At 27.6% G+C, this 15,288-nt stretch overlaps 1 protein-coding gene across 8 annotated transcripts in view; it reads right to left on the bottom strand.

Moving 5' to 3' along the window:
* The window catches only part of LOC107448889 (ras-specific guanine nucleotide-releasing factor 2), a 366,035-nt gene that overhangs the window by 92,750 nt on the left and 257,997 nt on the right, over positions 1-15,288 (bottom strand). For 4 of the 8 annotated variants that reach the window (XM_071184120.2, XM_043043791.3, XM_071184123.2 and 1 more), the window contains exons 7-9: positions 13,870-13,949; positions 3,142-3,335; positions 406-516 (exon numbers count right to left, since the gene is read on the bottom strand). In XM_071184120.2, the coding sequence (XP_071040221.2) occupies positions 406-516; positions 3,142-3,335; positions 13,870-13,949 (385 nt within the window). The remainder of the gene's footprint in view (positions 1-405; positions 517-3,141; positions 3,336-13,869; positions 13,950-15,288) is intronic. The other 4 variants (XM_087153033.1, XM_087153034.1, XM_071184121.2 and 1 more) reach the window with 1 other exon arrangement.

Raw genomic sequence — 15,288 nt, 5'->3', positions numbered from 1 at the left:
AATGAAAAAGAATCACTTCGATTCCTTCAACAGTTTTCAAATAAATAATAATCCTAAAACGAATAATAATTATAAAATGAATAATATTTATAAAAATTATTTCACAGACATACAGGAAGGACTTCTTAATACAAGCTATGAAGTCCGTCTTGTTGAAAAGTACACTTAGGGAAATATTTTATAAATATTGACAAGACATTCAAGATTATATTTTTTTCTACTATAATAAAATTCTACAGAAACAAGCTTGCTTTTTCTAGTAGGTTTTAGCGAAATCTAAATGGATTATTTTTTTAAAAAAAGAACTAAAAAAAATATTCAATTGTCCTTTTTTTAAAATATTAAAAAACATAACATTAAAAAATCAATACGTATTTTTTTCATTATCAATAATAATGATCTTACTCTAGATAGTTCTTCTAGTTTGGCGCGAGCATTTTCTAGTGATTTTCTCTCTACATGATTGTGCGGCGTGTGAGCTAAAAGTTCATGAAGTGTGATAATGTAGCGTGGTACCTAAATAAAAAGAAACGACACCTAATTATTATTGTAATACATAGGCAGAATATACCCTAAAGAACAAAATCTGTTACAATCTTATTTAATTGTATGAAACAAGCAACGTTCATCTACTAAAGTGTAGACTGTTTGGAAAGTTCATAAATATTTATTTTAAAGGATGAGTTTGATTGCATATTTTTTAAACGAAACGGAAATATAGCTAATTAGCCAATAAAAGAAGTTTCAAACTCCGTATGTATGTGTTTAAGTCATGATTTGAATATTTTATCTTATATTTAATTGTATACTTTTTAGACGGAAATAATATAAATATTTTTATGTAATGATGTAAATATTTTAGATGTAATAAATAAGAGATTTCAGGGAAATGAATTCTTGTTCTTGTAAAAATGATTAAAAATATCATACTATAGTCATAAATCCACAATTTAAGCTACATGCTTAAGTTTATACAATTTCATGTTCATGTTTTTTATGATTACTTTAGTTTATTTAAATCCTCAATCTCTAATCACGTATCATAATTTCGTGTTACAATAGTCAACATTTCAACAACTCTATTATAATGCTAACATTCTTACCAATATATGAATGTATAGATTTGATACTGATATTAAACAAAGTTTTCTACTTTCAAAAATTATTCCGAATACTAAAGGAACTATTTAAAAATTTCAATTATGAATTGTGTCTCTGAACAGCTTGAAAATTTTCTCTACAATATTAGTTTCATAAAAAGTAATGTCAATCTGAAGTTTTTCATGGAAATTTCAAATTTCTTTAAAATGCTTACGTCATTTATGAGGGGAGGGGGTGAAATTTCTTCAAGCATTGAAGCTAATACATCAACCTTTATATACATTTATAAGAATCTAAAACTTATTATTGAAGCCATCTATAGTAGTTTAAATTTTTTCACTCAGTTGAAGCTTTAGTTGTCGAGCTACTGAAGCCAATTCTAAGAGAAAAGAAACTTCTTCATATTAATAAAGCTATTTCTATGAGTTTAAAATTGTTTGTCATTAATGAAACGATTTACAGGAATTTAAAACTGCTTGAAATTGTAAGAGCTTTGAAATTAAGAATAATTTTAGTTTCTGAATTAATTTTAAGGTGTTTAAAACCGTTTAAAGCTTTTGAGATTTAAATATCAAACTACTGAAGCTACTTTTAGGAGCTTAAACTTTTTCAAGTTTTTGTTAACTGTTAGGAATGTTTCGGAGTGAAGAAACGTTAGGATTGATTCTTTTGTTGGTTAGTTTGTTATGAATGCTTGGCATGCTGGAAAATTGAATAATATTTAAGTCTAGAGATCGGATAATACTGTCGCAACTTGGGGATACAATTTTGTAATAATGTTGTTCACGCATGTAAAATAAGTACAGTGAATAAATAAGAGAATACTCATCTTAGTAGGATAGTTTATAAATGATTGTTTTGCTAGATAGATTCTAAGTTCTACACGGTAAAAAATTCTTGTTCAAATTACGGTAGTAAGTACTGTCACCTGAAGTGCAGCATCCGTATTGTATGTGTAAGGTTCTGTAGTATTGTTCAGTCCTGATTTATTGATTTTTTTGATCCCGAACAAAGAACGCGTTTTCAGCTACCCTGTAATGAATTCCGGATCAAATTACTGTAAAAATACAAGCCAGTTTTTTTAAGGTAAAATGCATTTTTACGTCAAATTTTGAACAACAAAAAAATCTGATATACCGTAAATTTGACAGTAATATTCATTATAAAATCACTGGCTCTCTGTAATTAAATAAACATCACTGTAAAAATTATGGAATAACATTTTACGGTAAAAATAGATTGGACGGATTCTGCACTCAGGGTGCCAGGACTCTTAACAGTAATTTTATTCAGGATTTTTTAAATTGTAAACATTCGGTATGTTAGAAAAATGAGCCATATTAAAATATCTCAAAGTTGAAAATTCTGGGTTGAATTTTTCAATACTATATTGCACACTTATAGACGGACCGAGATAGTCTGGTTGGTAAGACGTTGGACTCGTGTTCGTGAGAACAGGAGATTGAATACCCACGGCCGAAGAAACCCCGTGTATAAAATAGAGACTGGTGCAACTTAAATATGCGGGGGTCACAAAGTTCCTTAAGTTTCCATAACAAATCAATACCTCTCAGGGTACTGAACTGGAGATTGAGCATTCTCTAGTCGAGGTAAAAATTACGATCTTTGGATGAATGGATGTATGAATGGGTTTGTCCTGCAAAACAGATTGGGAAGTGTATGTGTGGCTGAAATCGTATTCTTGGCCATATATCGCGCCACTGAAAAACAAGAAACGCACCCTCTGCATTAAATTTGCTTGGTTTCCCAAGCAGACTTGTTAGCATTGGCAAGTGGCAATACAAACAACAGCACTTATCAACGAAAAATATTTATTAAATGATTGTCTACTTATCTGATTCATTGTTATGTTAAAAACGTTTGTGTATAATGTTATGTTGTTACAATTGATTATTTTGTTAGATATCTCCTACGTTATCAATAATAGGTTTGTCAAAGAGTGGAACAATTTAAATTTTCAGAGAAAAGATTTGCAATCTCGAAGGCTACCGACAGACAGTGAGATGGAGTCATACTTACCTGATGCATTGGGTACGTTAGGAAGGTTTCCAGCGTTCTCCCCTGAAGGCTGGACTTTTCTTCGAGTCTTCTGAGGATTGCGACAAATTTCTCCCTCTGCTTACATTCTGCCAATACCTGGAGACTGTAGTGGTGATTTCTCACGTACTCCTGATAGATGGTCAGCATGGGCAGCAACATGTCGAAGAGATCTCCTGGGACAAATGGGCAGCAAGCGCACTAAGTTAAGGTCATCATCGCATCAACACACACTAATTCTACAGCGTTGCCACCATGCACTAATTGAAGCCATTACACATTTCATTGCTGATCAGTGTACTCAGGGAAGAAGTTATTTTTTAAATGGTATCTGTCTTCAGATCTATATTTTATATCTATATTTTTTATGTTTCTTTATATTATTTTTTATGTTTCTTTATATCTATATTTTTTATGTTTCTTTATATCTATATTTTTTATGTTTCTTTATATCTATATTTTTTATATCTTACTATCTGAATTTCGATATATTATCATGCGTAATACAAATATTATTTACTCGAATAATCGTAACTTTTGTTATAATAATTGAAATAACTGTCATAGGATTTTCTTATGCATGCAAAGCGTTCAAAAGCATTTTCTTTACATGGTAATGATAAAGGAAATTTTTTCTAGACATTAATTTTGATCTGTAATCAATTTGTTGGAAAAATTTTAATTTTACTTTTTACATTTTTTGGTTAATTTTTGCAAGGATTTTAGTACACTTAGCCTTGCAACATAGAATTCGACTAAAAATAAGAAGGAATTCCTTTTATGCATATGTATTTTATATTCCTGTTTATTCATTTTATTGAGTATTATGGCAAAGTCTTGTTTATAGAGTAATTTTTCAATTAAATTCAACGAGTATTCAGATATATATATATAAGATATGTACAGGCTGAGATCTATTGGAGTTTGAATGTATAGTACGTAAGCAATCTATACACTGAACCAACGGTCTTTTTATTTACTTAACGTCGACATTAAACAATAGAAAGAACAACTCGTAATGTTTAAATCTCATCCTTGGTCTTTTGAGCTCAAACCCGAGTAAAAAAAAAGACATTCAAATCATTGACACAAACTTGCCACCATGCAGATCATTTTAAATAAAGCTAACCTACATTTCCCTTTTGTGAAATGCTGATCACATTACCACAGTCAAGTTAAGCCTAACATTTAAGCCTAATTAATTTTGTCTTAATCTTAACTTCAATCAGGCCGATGGTCAGGAAATTGTAAAGTTATAACCCCCGTGGCCCTCTGGACTTATAATGGGCTCTTACGAGAATGCTTCTAGTAGCTTGGAAGAATTACTTAGCTTTCTTTAAATCTATGATTTTCCATCTAAATACAATAGATTTTCGTATTAGGCAAAGTTAATTATTATAGTAAGAATCATTTTCAATACAGGAGTAGGTGGTGTTGCTCGTTTTGTAAGTTCTTTGAAAATCCAAATTGTTATTTAATATTTGATTGTAAGAAATTTTTAAATATTTAATATTATGCTTCTTAAACATACATTTCCCTGAGTGCAACTGCATAAAGCTTGAGAAAATATCGAGCTAAATAAAGGCACTAAGCAGGACTTACTAACCATGATAAAGCACTTACTATGCTAAGCAGTACTTACTAACCTTGATAAGCAGCACTTACTAACCATGGTATACCAGCATTACTTTTGACTCTAGAATGCATGCGGTGCAGCTCGAAGCGTTACACATTTATCCTACTGTGCTAGCATTTTCTACAATTCTACGAACAACAGCACTAATTACAGCATTTATTTGCATCAGAAAAAAATTCAGAAAATTATACAAAATAATGTGAAACTTTTAGCATAGTTTAGTCTTCCTTAATGTATAATAAATTTTAGCTATTTCATATGTTACTCAGAGGTGCCAACTAATACGATTTAACTGCAATTATTACGATGTCATAAGATTTCGGTGTTACGGTTGAGTCATACAATCTACGGTTTTTGAGAATAACGACCAAGAATTATGAAAATTTGTTGCTTATGAATTTAATGGTAGAAAATTTAAAAAAGTTATATAATCCACTTTCCATAATCTGTTTTATATAAAGTTTCTCCCATAACAACTAAGAATTATAAAAAAAAAATTATGAATTTGAAGGGAAAAATGAAAGTTGGATAATTCATTTTCCATAATCTGTTTTAATTAAGGTTTCTCTTGTAACAGCCACGAATTATGAAAATTTGTTGTTTATAAATTTAAAGGGAGAAAATAAAAGTTGGATAATATGTTTTAAGTAAGGTTTCTACTATAACGACCAAGGATTATAAAAAATGTTGTTTGCAACTAATTTGCGATATTTTTTTCTACTCTTTAAACATTTAGAAAAAACAAAAACAATTTGATGGATATGCGGAATAAAAAAAATAAAAAAAATCTCCTCTTTTCGTATTTTAGAAAATCTGTACTGAAAGTAAATCTTCTCTAGTATACGAAAGCATAAGACCATTAACTCAAATCTAAAATGTCGTGAGAAATTTTTTTTTTAGTTCAAATGCAGTTTGATAAAAAGGTAATAAGGGCTAATGCTAATTTAATCAAAAAAGGGAATAAGTTTAATTTTAGCATTTTATAAAGAAGTATAAAATTTCGATGTTACATAATTTTTAATTTAGCACCGTTATCAAATTGTTACCTTTTTAATTAATAGTAAATTCATACAAAATATTATTATTATGATATACCTATGTAGAATTTAATGGTATATACACCTTAAAATTGCGCTAACTTTAATTTAACAACCTTAACTGTATACATTTCTATGTTATTGTACTATTTAATGGTGATTGATAGTTTGGAAAGTTGGAATCTCTGATAATTATTTAAAGATCTGATTAGTAATACCAAAATATAAAAGCTCTCTGATTTAAGTTTATTAAACAGTAAATACACTATGCATTCCTTAATATTCAAATATAAAAAGGTATTTGATTGATAAAAATTAAGTCAAATATTAAGTACACAAATATTCCGCAATAGGTTGATTGATTCAAGAATGCGCTTGTTAAAGTATTCAAATGCTCTGAATTAGGTTGATTTGCAAATAAGCAAGATGATTAAGCATAAAAATATCTGTATAAATTAAATAAAGTTAATAAAAATGACCACAATTGAATTCGAAATTTAAAATCTAAAGTTTTGAATTACAGTACAAAAACGAATTGGTTGATGTTTTACAAGGTGTGATATCAGTTTAAATGTTTCTGTCTTTAAATAAAGTTAAATTGTTCCAAATTGCGAATAAAAATTAGACGTTAAATGGTTTTAAAGGACTCAACTAATTGCTTCCAAATGTTTGACATTTTAAGTAGCAAACAAAAGCAAAAAGTTATTAATTTTTATTTTAGAAAGGTTAATTTGTTATTGTTAGTGCTTAGAGTAAAGATAAAAAAAAACTTATTTTTATAATAAAAACATGCCATAACTAATTGAAGAAATAAAACTACTTAAACTCTGTGCGCTAACATGAGACTTCTAAACATATTTTATAAAATTTAAATACAACAGCATTAGTTACAAATGAAACTATAGTGAAAATTATTAATTAAATGTATTATTTTAAATAAATATAAATGAAAAAGAAATTGAATTACATTTAGAAATTTCATTTAAAATTACACCTCTCTCTTATTAGTTGTTTTAAAATCTTATTACTCATTGATCTTTCAGTTGGAATCATTTGATGATTTAATATTGTTTTATATTAGTTTATATTTTCAAATGAAATGTTTCATCGGATTTGAATGTATGTAAACAATAAAAAATAAAGATTTGAGAATGACCTCTTACTTCCTTTTTTTTATTTGAATGCAGATGAAAAGTAAAAAGAATTTGTGAATGAACCTTTACTTCATTTTTCCAATGTAAACAAACAATAAAAATAATAATTTGTGAGTGATTACTTTCTTTTTTGAATGCCAGAAAAAAATAATAAAAACAATTTGTGAATGTCCCATTATTTCGTTTCTTAAAAATTGTTAGATGACATTATTAAATTATTTATTTGAATAATTTCGTTTTAAATAAACAGAACTTTTCAAATTGAAATAGTTTTTTGCAAGAATTAGTGAAATTTCACCTTCTTCGTATTAAGCTCTCCCTCCCTCTCTCTCTCTCTCTCTGTCTTTCTTTTTTGATAAACAGTTGTAATTATTGATTTGAATAAAAACATATTTCTTCATATTTTTACTAAAGTATCTTGAACTTAGCTAAAATGAGTACGTATTTTAATAATGTTGCATTGAAGAATGTTATCTAAAAGAATATTTTAATATGCATCAGGTTTTTTTTAGATATACGTCTTTTGATCCATATAAATTACCGTAATGTTTGAGGAAATAGTTATGGAACTTGTGAGTTCTTGAAATTGGTTTCCTATTTCAATTTTAACTTCTCTTTAAATAAATGAAGGCATTTTAAAATACTTTTAGGAAAAGGCAGTATTTTGTAAGTTATGCAATCTTTGCTATTTTGTAATAAAATAATACATATGAAATCAATTGAGGTGCTTTTTAAATTGATTATTTGATTAATTTTGCTTGTTTTTTATTAATTCGATTCCGTTAAACTAATTTGGTTTTAAATGAACCGAACTTTTTCAAGCTGACATGACTACTTACAAGAATCAGTTAAATTTTCCTTTCTCCGTATTAAGTTTTTTTTTAATTTAAAAACAAGCGTATTATTGAGTAAAATAAAAAGTTATTTTTCACAAAAGCTATAACTAGCTTAAAACGTGTTTAAATTTTAATAATTTTTCAATGAAAATATTATTTAAAGATCTTACTAATGTGCATCATTTTCTTAACAGCTATATTACCTTTTGCTCTATAGTAATTGTTATAATGGTATAGAAAATCAATATAAAGATTGTAATTTTTTAAAATCATTTTCTAATTTCAATTTTAACTTAATTAAATAAATGATGGCATTTTTAAATAATTTAATAATGGGCAATACTTTGTAAGTTAGGCCACTTTCACGGTTTTTTAAAAAATTATATTAACTGGTAATAATTGTTCAAGTATTTTTCTTATAGTTAAATAATAAAACAGACATATTAATACTTAAATAGAATTTAACTTCCTTATGCATGAGCTAAATTTTTTAAAATCATTTTCTAATTTCAATTTTAACTTAATTAAGTAAATGATGGCATTTTTAAATAATTTAATAATGGGCAATACTTTGTAAGTTAGGCCACTTTCATGGTTTTTTAAAAAAATTATATTAACTGGTAATAATTGTTCAAGTATTTTTCTTATAGTTAAATAATAAAGCAGACTAATACTTACATAGAATTTCACTTCTTTATGCATGAGCCAAATTTTTAAAAATTTGTTAAACGGTAATAATTAATTTAATAATCAAACGGTTTAAATTAGTCGCACCCCAGAAAATTTGTTAAACGGTAATAATTAATTTAATAATCAAACGGTTTAAATTAGTCACACCCCAGAAATTTTAATATTAATTTTTTGGATAGTAATCAATATTGCTGGTTTGGATAGGTTTATTGACTTATTCTAGATCTAACATTTCTACTAATGTAAGTATGTAACATTTGTGCGATTACTAATCAGATTACTATCACTAAAAATACTTAATTTGCTACATTAACTATGTACCTATGAAGCACATCAACAAAACTCACTTAATCTAATCTACAAGCGAGGGAATCTAAAGCATTACACATTGATTGACTACGCTATATTCTACACTTCTAAGAACATCACAATGTTACAAAAATGCACTGCAGAAAATAAATGAATTATTTTAAAATTTCATCTAACTTATATGAGTTCTGCGTGTGTCACAACACCTTTTTAAATTTTTTAAGCACAAACAAACTCAAGTTAAGTATTTGCAATGTTCAATTTGAATTTAGAATGATTATTTCCATTTAAACAGGAGTTTATTAAAAATATACACTTCTTTTTAAAAACCTCAAAAAATTCCTTGAAGTTATAAATCAGTTTTTTAAAGTATAAAAATCAAAAAAATCCGTTTGAACAAATTTATGCATCCAAAATCTATGATTGAAACAACTTTGCAATTTGAAATAAAAGTGCATACATGTAAGAAAAGATGCATAATTAAATATAAAGTATTTGCTAAGGCTTAATGTATTTCAAAAAGGTTGTAACCAAATGAAGGTAAATATTTAACTAATAAAAATGACCTAGTTATCATTTATTGTATTTCACCATCTGTTTACAAGTCTAAAAAAAACTTTAGTATATATGCTTAGTATGACATAAATATTTTTTTATTAATTAAAATTTCAAATTGATTTTATTATTTAATTCATATAATACCGAATACACAATGTCAACAATTGAACACACAATGTCAAGTTAATTCTAAAAGAGTATCAATGATGTACTATGCATAAAATAATTATGAGTGATATATACTATGTCTTATATATTTCAAAGTTTAAAAGAAAATAATTTTCATGAAATTATAACAAGGAAATTCAAATTTAGTTTCTTAATTTCTTAGGTAGTATTGTTTTCATACTAAATAGTACACGCTATTATGCAATTTATAATTAAGAGATTTATTTTCTGAATAATTTGAATGGCAAAAATAAAATGCATAGTTTTTTGATAAATTTTCAATAAATAAATAATTTAGAAAGCAGTAAGAATGTTAAAAAATAACTTTATCTTGTTTTTGTAGCTTTGCTCTAGAGACATATTTAGTAATTTTGTTCACAGTAATTTATATATGACTGATAGTAAACAACAGAAACCGAATAAAAACATTTTAAAGACAGGCTTTTTCAAATTACAGTAATAAAACACTATTAACCGAAATATTGTACCAGAGCAGGCTTTTTATTAGCGTTCTTCACTAAAAATTTGATAGTTTGTTTGCATGTATTAAAAATATATTGGAGATAAATGCAATTTACTCTCAAATCTCTTGATCTCTGAAAAAAAATTTTAATTGATAGAAATTAATATTTTGGAGGTATATATATAAAAAAATTTTACCGGTATTTCGATTGTTTTACAATGATTACATTTTTTATACTATAAAATATTAAGAGTCAAATGTTGTTTCCAAAATCATTTTAATGCAAAAAGTAAAAACAACTTAGTAAACTTAAAAATGTAAACTGGAGTTAACTTAGTTGACTTTTTATAAGTCAACTTAGTAAACTGAAATATATGTTTGTCTATTAATAAAGTTTTATGTGAATGAACTCTGACACACACTTCAAAAAAAAATATTATTTTATGAAGCAATAAAAATTGATGGAAAGCGCAAGATGTTGTAAAATCATTGTATCCTACTCCTTGAATCAAATTCAATTCTAGTTATTCTCTTTTAAACTTGTTTCTTGATCTAATTTGGATATTCATGTAATTAAAAGTTATTTTTTGTGTAGCCTGCATAATCTCAAATAACGAAAATTAATCATAAACTTAATAACTAAGTGTATTTGATTGGAATATATTAAAACGTATAGCTTTACTATGAACACACAATATTTTACATATTTTGTTTCTACCAAGTCTTGAGCCAATAGAGTAAACGAGAAAGCATATATGTACCTTGAATTGATTCAAGGTACAAAACAGAGACTAATCCAATGTAAAACCAGCTCAAACAATTTTGCTTGTGTTAGGCCTAACAAGAAAAAAAATCTTTGCTAAAGAACTGGTACAGTGAAGCTGTTGAGGGTGACCACTTTTGAGTGCCTTCTTTAGTTATCATTTAATGGAAGGAAATGAGCCATAATTTGTTATTCTATCACGACAAGCCTACAGCTAACAGAGTCTACACAGAAGTATATTTGTGCCAAGTGAACTAGTCACACATACCTTGGACCACTTCAAGGTACAATACAGAGACTAATTCAAAGTACAAGCTGATTACACAGTTTTGATTGTGTTAGGCTTAACAGAAAAAAAATATTTTTCTTAAAGAACTAGTACAATGAAACTTGTTGAGGTTGACCACACATGGTGCCTTGTTTTGTTATCAACTAATGGAAGGTTATAATTTTTTTATCACACCTTATTTCATAATATTGTAATATATATACAATATCATTTATGTTAATTGTGTTATTTGAATGTTTTTATATATTATCAATCGAAATAAAGATACACGTCATTTAAATTTTTTACATGACTATAACTTTATAATGCATTTTGAAAATTCTCCATACACCTTAAGAAAAGATATAAATTAAGGAAAAATTCAAAATGTTAAATAAATTTAATATTGAACTCATTAGTTTAAAAAGTAGATATTATTATTATGTAGATTATGTATGCCATTTGCTTTTTATAAATATTTTCTTAATATATCAACACACAATATCATATATGCAATAAGACAACATGACAACATATTCATTTCAACATTTTAAAATTACTTATTTGTTACGAAAGCACTCAATACTTTAACCTAAGATCATATAGGGGTTTTGGTTGGCTTTTAACACTGTTTAATAATTCAATGAATTTTAATACAAAGCATAATGGTATGGAAAATTTCCTGATTTTTTTTTCTCTATCAACATATGAAAAGTTTCAAATAGCATTCATTATAACAATTCTAAATTAATTTGACTTTCGCGCGCTACAAATGTAGACGGGTAATCAGTTTGCGAAGATTTTGCTTTCTATTATTATGTAATATGAATTCGGTGAAATATGAGGTCGAATTTGGCAGGTAGCCAACTTACAAAGATGGTCGCCTTACAGGTTTCACTATACTTTATCTATAGGGAATTTTAATCCATAACTTAATTAAAAAACTTAAAAAAACTCAAAGAAACAGAAGTTCTCGACCAAAGTCTGATTCATGAAAAGTCTGCTTAAAAAAGTCTGAAATGACTATAAACACATAAGATAAAACCTGTACAGGCACCAAATGCACGTATTGGGTACAAAAATCTTCGAATGGATTTTTATAAAGTTTTTCAGTGAATTATAGTGAATAAAAATAGTGAAATATTCAGTGAAATATAGTGTAAAAAAATAGTTCCCAAATTTTTTAATGGTAGTGTAATTAAAAGCATCTTTTATTATAAACATGATAGAAAAATGCTTTTTATTTCTATTGGTTAGTTGCTAGATGGAGACGAAATATTACAATGAATTAATATTACAATATTAAAATGACTAATTTTTAATGTTACAAACAAACAGAAAACATAACTTTAATGATAGTATGGTAATGTATATCAGTAATATATCTAGAAATGATTATTTATTTTAAAAAAATTAATTCAATATTTTAGCTTGATCACAAGATACAAAAAATTAAGACCTAGTATGATGACCTGAATAACATTTGATCTAATTATCGGATTTTCCCAAAATTACTTACAACTTCAATTTTTCAAAGGATAGACATTAAATATGCTAATCAATTTACGCAAACCATGGAACGTAATTCGTGTTTTGTTTAAACGACTTAGATTATTTCATGAAAAAACTTTATGACTTGCTTAAATACACTGTTAGAATTTTCATTTCAAAATTATGGTAAAATAGACGGTAGCAGTCTGTCTACCCGTAAATTTAACCGTAAAGTTTGCTGTAAAGAACATTTCCTAACTTTACTGTTTTGAAACTGTTTACAACTAATAGGGTTAAAAAAAAACATGAATAACAAACTATGCGGTTTTTAACCATTTACAACTAAAATGGTTTCAAAACTCTAAATAAATTTAATTGGTCAATCGAGCTCGACTTTTCGTCAGGTAATAGGAGTTGGGGTTAGGTTTGGTTGAGTTGTGTTTTCACAAATGAATTTAGTGCATTTGATTGTTTCCCTTAGCGAGATGGGGTATAGTAATTTTTTTATGCTAAGCAGCTTTATGGTGCTGCCATCTATACGGGAATGAGAGCATTGCATATCGGGTACTAATAGTTCAGGGTCATTACTAATAGTACTAATAGTTCAGGGTCACTGAAAATTGCAGGACACTGAAAATTCTTCATGTGTTGAAGGGAATGGAGGTGATACTGTGGTGTCAAAGCTGAGACTCATACGACCGTTTTGTTGGTCATGAAATTTACAGATCAGCTCTCTCGGCTATAATATCTTATCTTCCCAGCTGCTAGGAACTAAGTAACTCCATTAGGTCGACCTATTCGGCACTATAAAATTCTGGTTGTTTAAGCACATTAGGTGAAAGTAGTCAATAAACGGTTTTCCTCACAGTTAACAGTTTGAATACCATCTTATGTACGGCTGTTTAACTGTTTTTTTATGCGGTAAAATATCAATTAAATTATTATTTAAAACATTTTTCTGAGAAATTTCTAACAGTGTAGTTCAAGAAATATGTGAAAATAAGAAAAAATAGTAAAATTAATTTTAATTGCTTTGAGAACCAAGAGGCTGGGAAAAAAGCAAAAAGATGCGAAGAAAGAATCTTTTTGCCTTTTCTTATGTGATTTAGTACATTAAATACCACTTGACCAATGAAATTGGAATATTTAAGGCTATGAAGACTGTATTTTAGTATGTTAACTTCGATCACTGGATTAAAAGTAATTAGATTTTCCTTCTTTTCACTTAAAACAATGTACATTAAAGTAAAATGTATCAATGTATGAAAGGTTATACAGTTCGAAAATTATATACAATAATGTGTAACGTTACTGAAACAGACGGCCGAATGACTCACCTAAAACTAAGGTCGGCCAGCTCTCCATCCTTGCCGTTAGACCCTTTATAAATATTTGATGCAGAAACATTACAGTTTCACTGAAAATTGTATCACACAATTAGTACAAAACAACAAATTAAAGCATGAGCAGTATTTTTTTTAAAAATCTTTTTCATTAAACAAAATAGTTGAAAACATTATATGTTAACCTTTTGCTTACGGCTGGTACAACATATGGACCACATGTGATGGTTCTATATGATACAGCGTAAGCCTACGGCTGGTATAACTTATGGACCACATGTGATGGTACCATATGATACACCGTAAGCAGAGGGTTAACAGTAAATAAATAGTCCCAAAAAAACTGGAGCGGTAAGATATTACTTGATTAAAAACTTTATTACCTTCAAAAGTATGCAAAATGGAAAGAACAGTCGACATGTTTCGAGCGCTCAAAAATAGGCCCCCAATTTCCGAACTTTCCAGACATGCATGAGAAGAAGCGAAAGGGAAATAAAAAATGCAAAACTGCCAAAGAAAAATAGAAAAATAAAGGTGAGATATAAAACTAGAAAATTCGCTGTAGCCGAGAGAGAGAGAGAGGGGGAAGTTGAACAAACAATTGAAAACATTAACAGGAGAATAAACATTCATATGAATAAAGCAAGATTATGTGCATCAATATGATCTGCTTTTCCACCCCAGTCACATCAGCTCATCTTGATCTCCTGTAATTTTGTTTTATTCATGTGACTACTGATTCTCTTGTTAATGAGATTAGTTCCTCACGACCTCTACATAGCACGTGAAACTACATTTTACCCTTATTTGTCCCTCTCGGTCTCTATGGGTTTTCTTGTTCAGTTTTTCCTCTTTCTTTTTCTCTCAATTGCTGTGGTTTTCTAGTTTTTTTTTTTTCACCTTTATTTTTTCGATTTTTCTTTTACAGTCGTTTTCTCATTTTTTCATTTCAAATTATTTTCGCTTATATTTAAAATTTAACTAAACTTTATACTTTCCATTAACAAGACTTAGAGTTTTAACTTATTAATATCTAAGAGCTATATTTAAATTTTGAGTGTAATATTTAAGCGATTTGCACAAAAATGGGAACTGGAAATGCATTAAAGCTGAAAAAAGTTTACAAGCTGATGCAACAGATGTCACCACCATATCAAAATGCAACTCAAAACTAGAAATGTTTAAGTTAGCGATTAACAAACATATGCATCAAGAAAGTGAAATTTAATAATGAATATATTATTTAAATTCATTTTAATGTTTTACTTGAAATATATTCTACTGAAAAGAAAATACATTTAGATAATTCGTAGTTTAAAACAATGAATAAGTAAAATATTATAAAAAAAGTGTCAAAAATTATTTATCATTGTATAAAAAAGTTCATCCAATTTCTACAAAAAGTTTTATGAA

Source organism: Parasteatoda tepidariorum, chromosome 10 (assembly GCF_982258835.1).
Source record: "Parasteatoda tepidariorum strain Cologne lab strain chromosome 10, Ptep-v5.0, whole genome shotgun sequence".
Classification (NCBI taxonomy): domain Eukaryota; kingdom Metazoa; phylum Arthropoda; class Arachnida; order Araneae; family Theridiidae; genus Parasteatoda; species Parasteatoda tepidariorum.
This window is presented reverse-complemented; position numbering and strand designations above follow the sequence as displayed.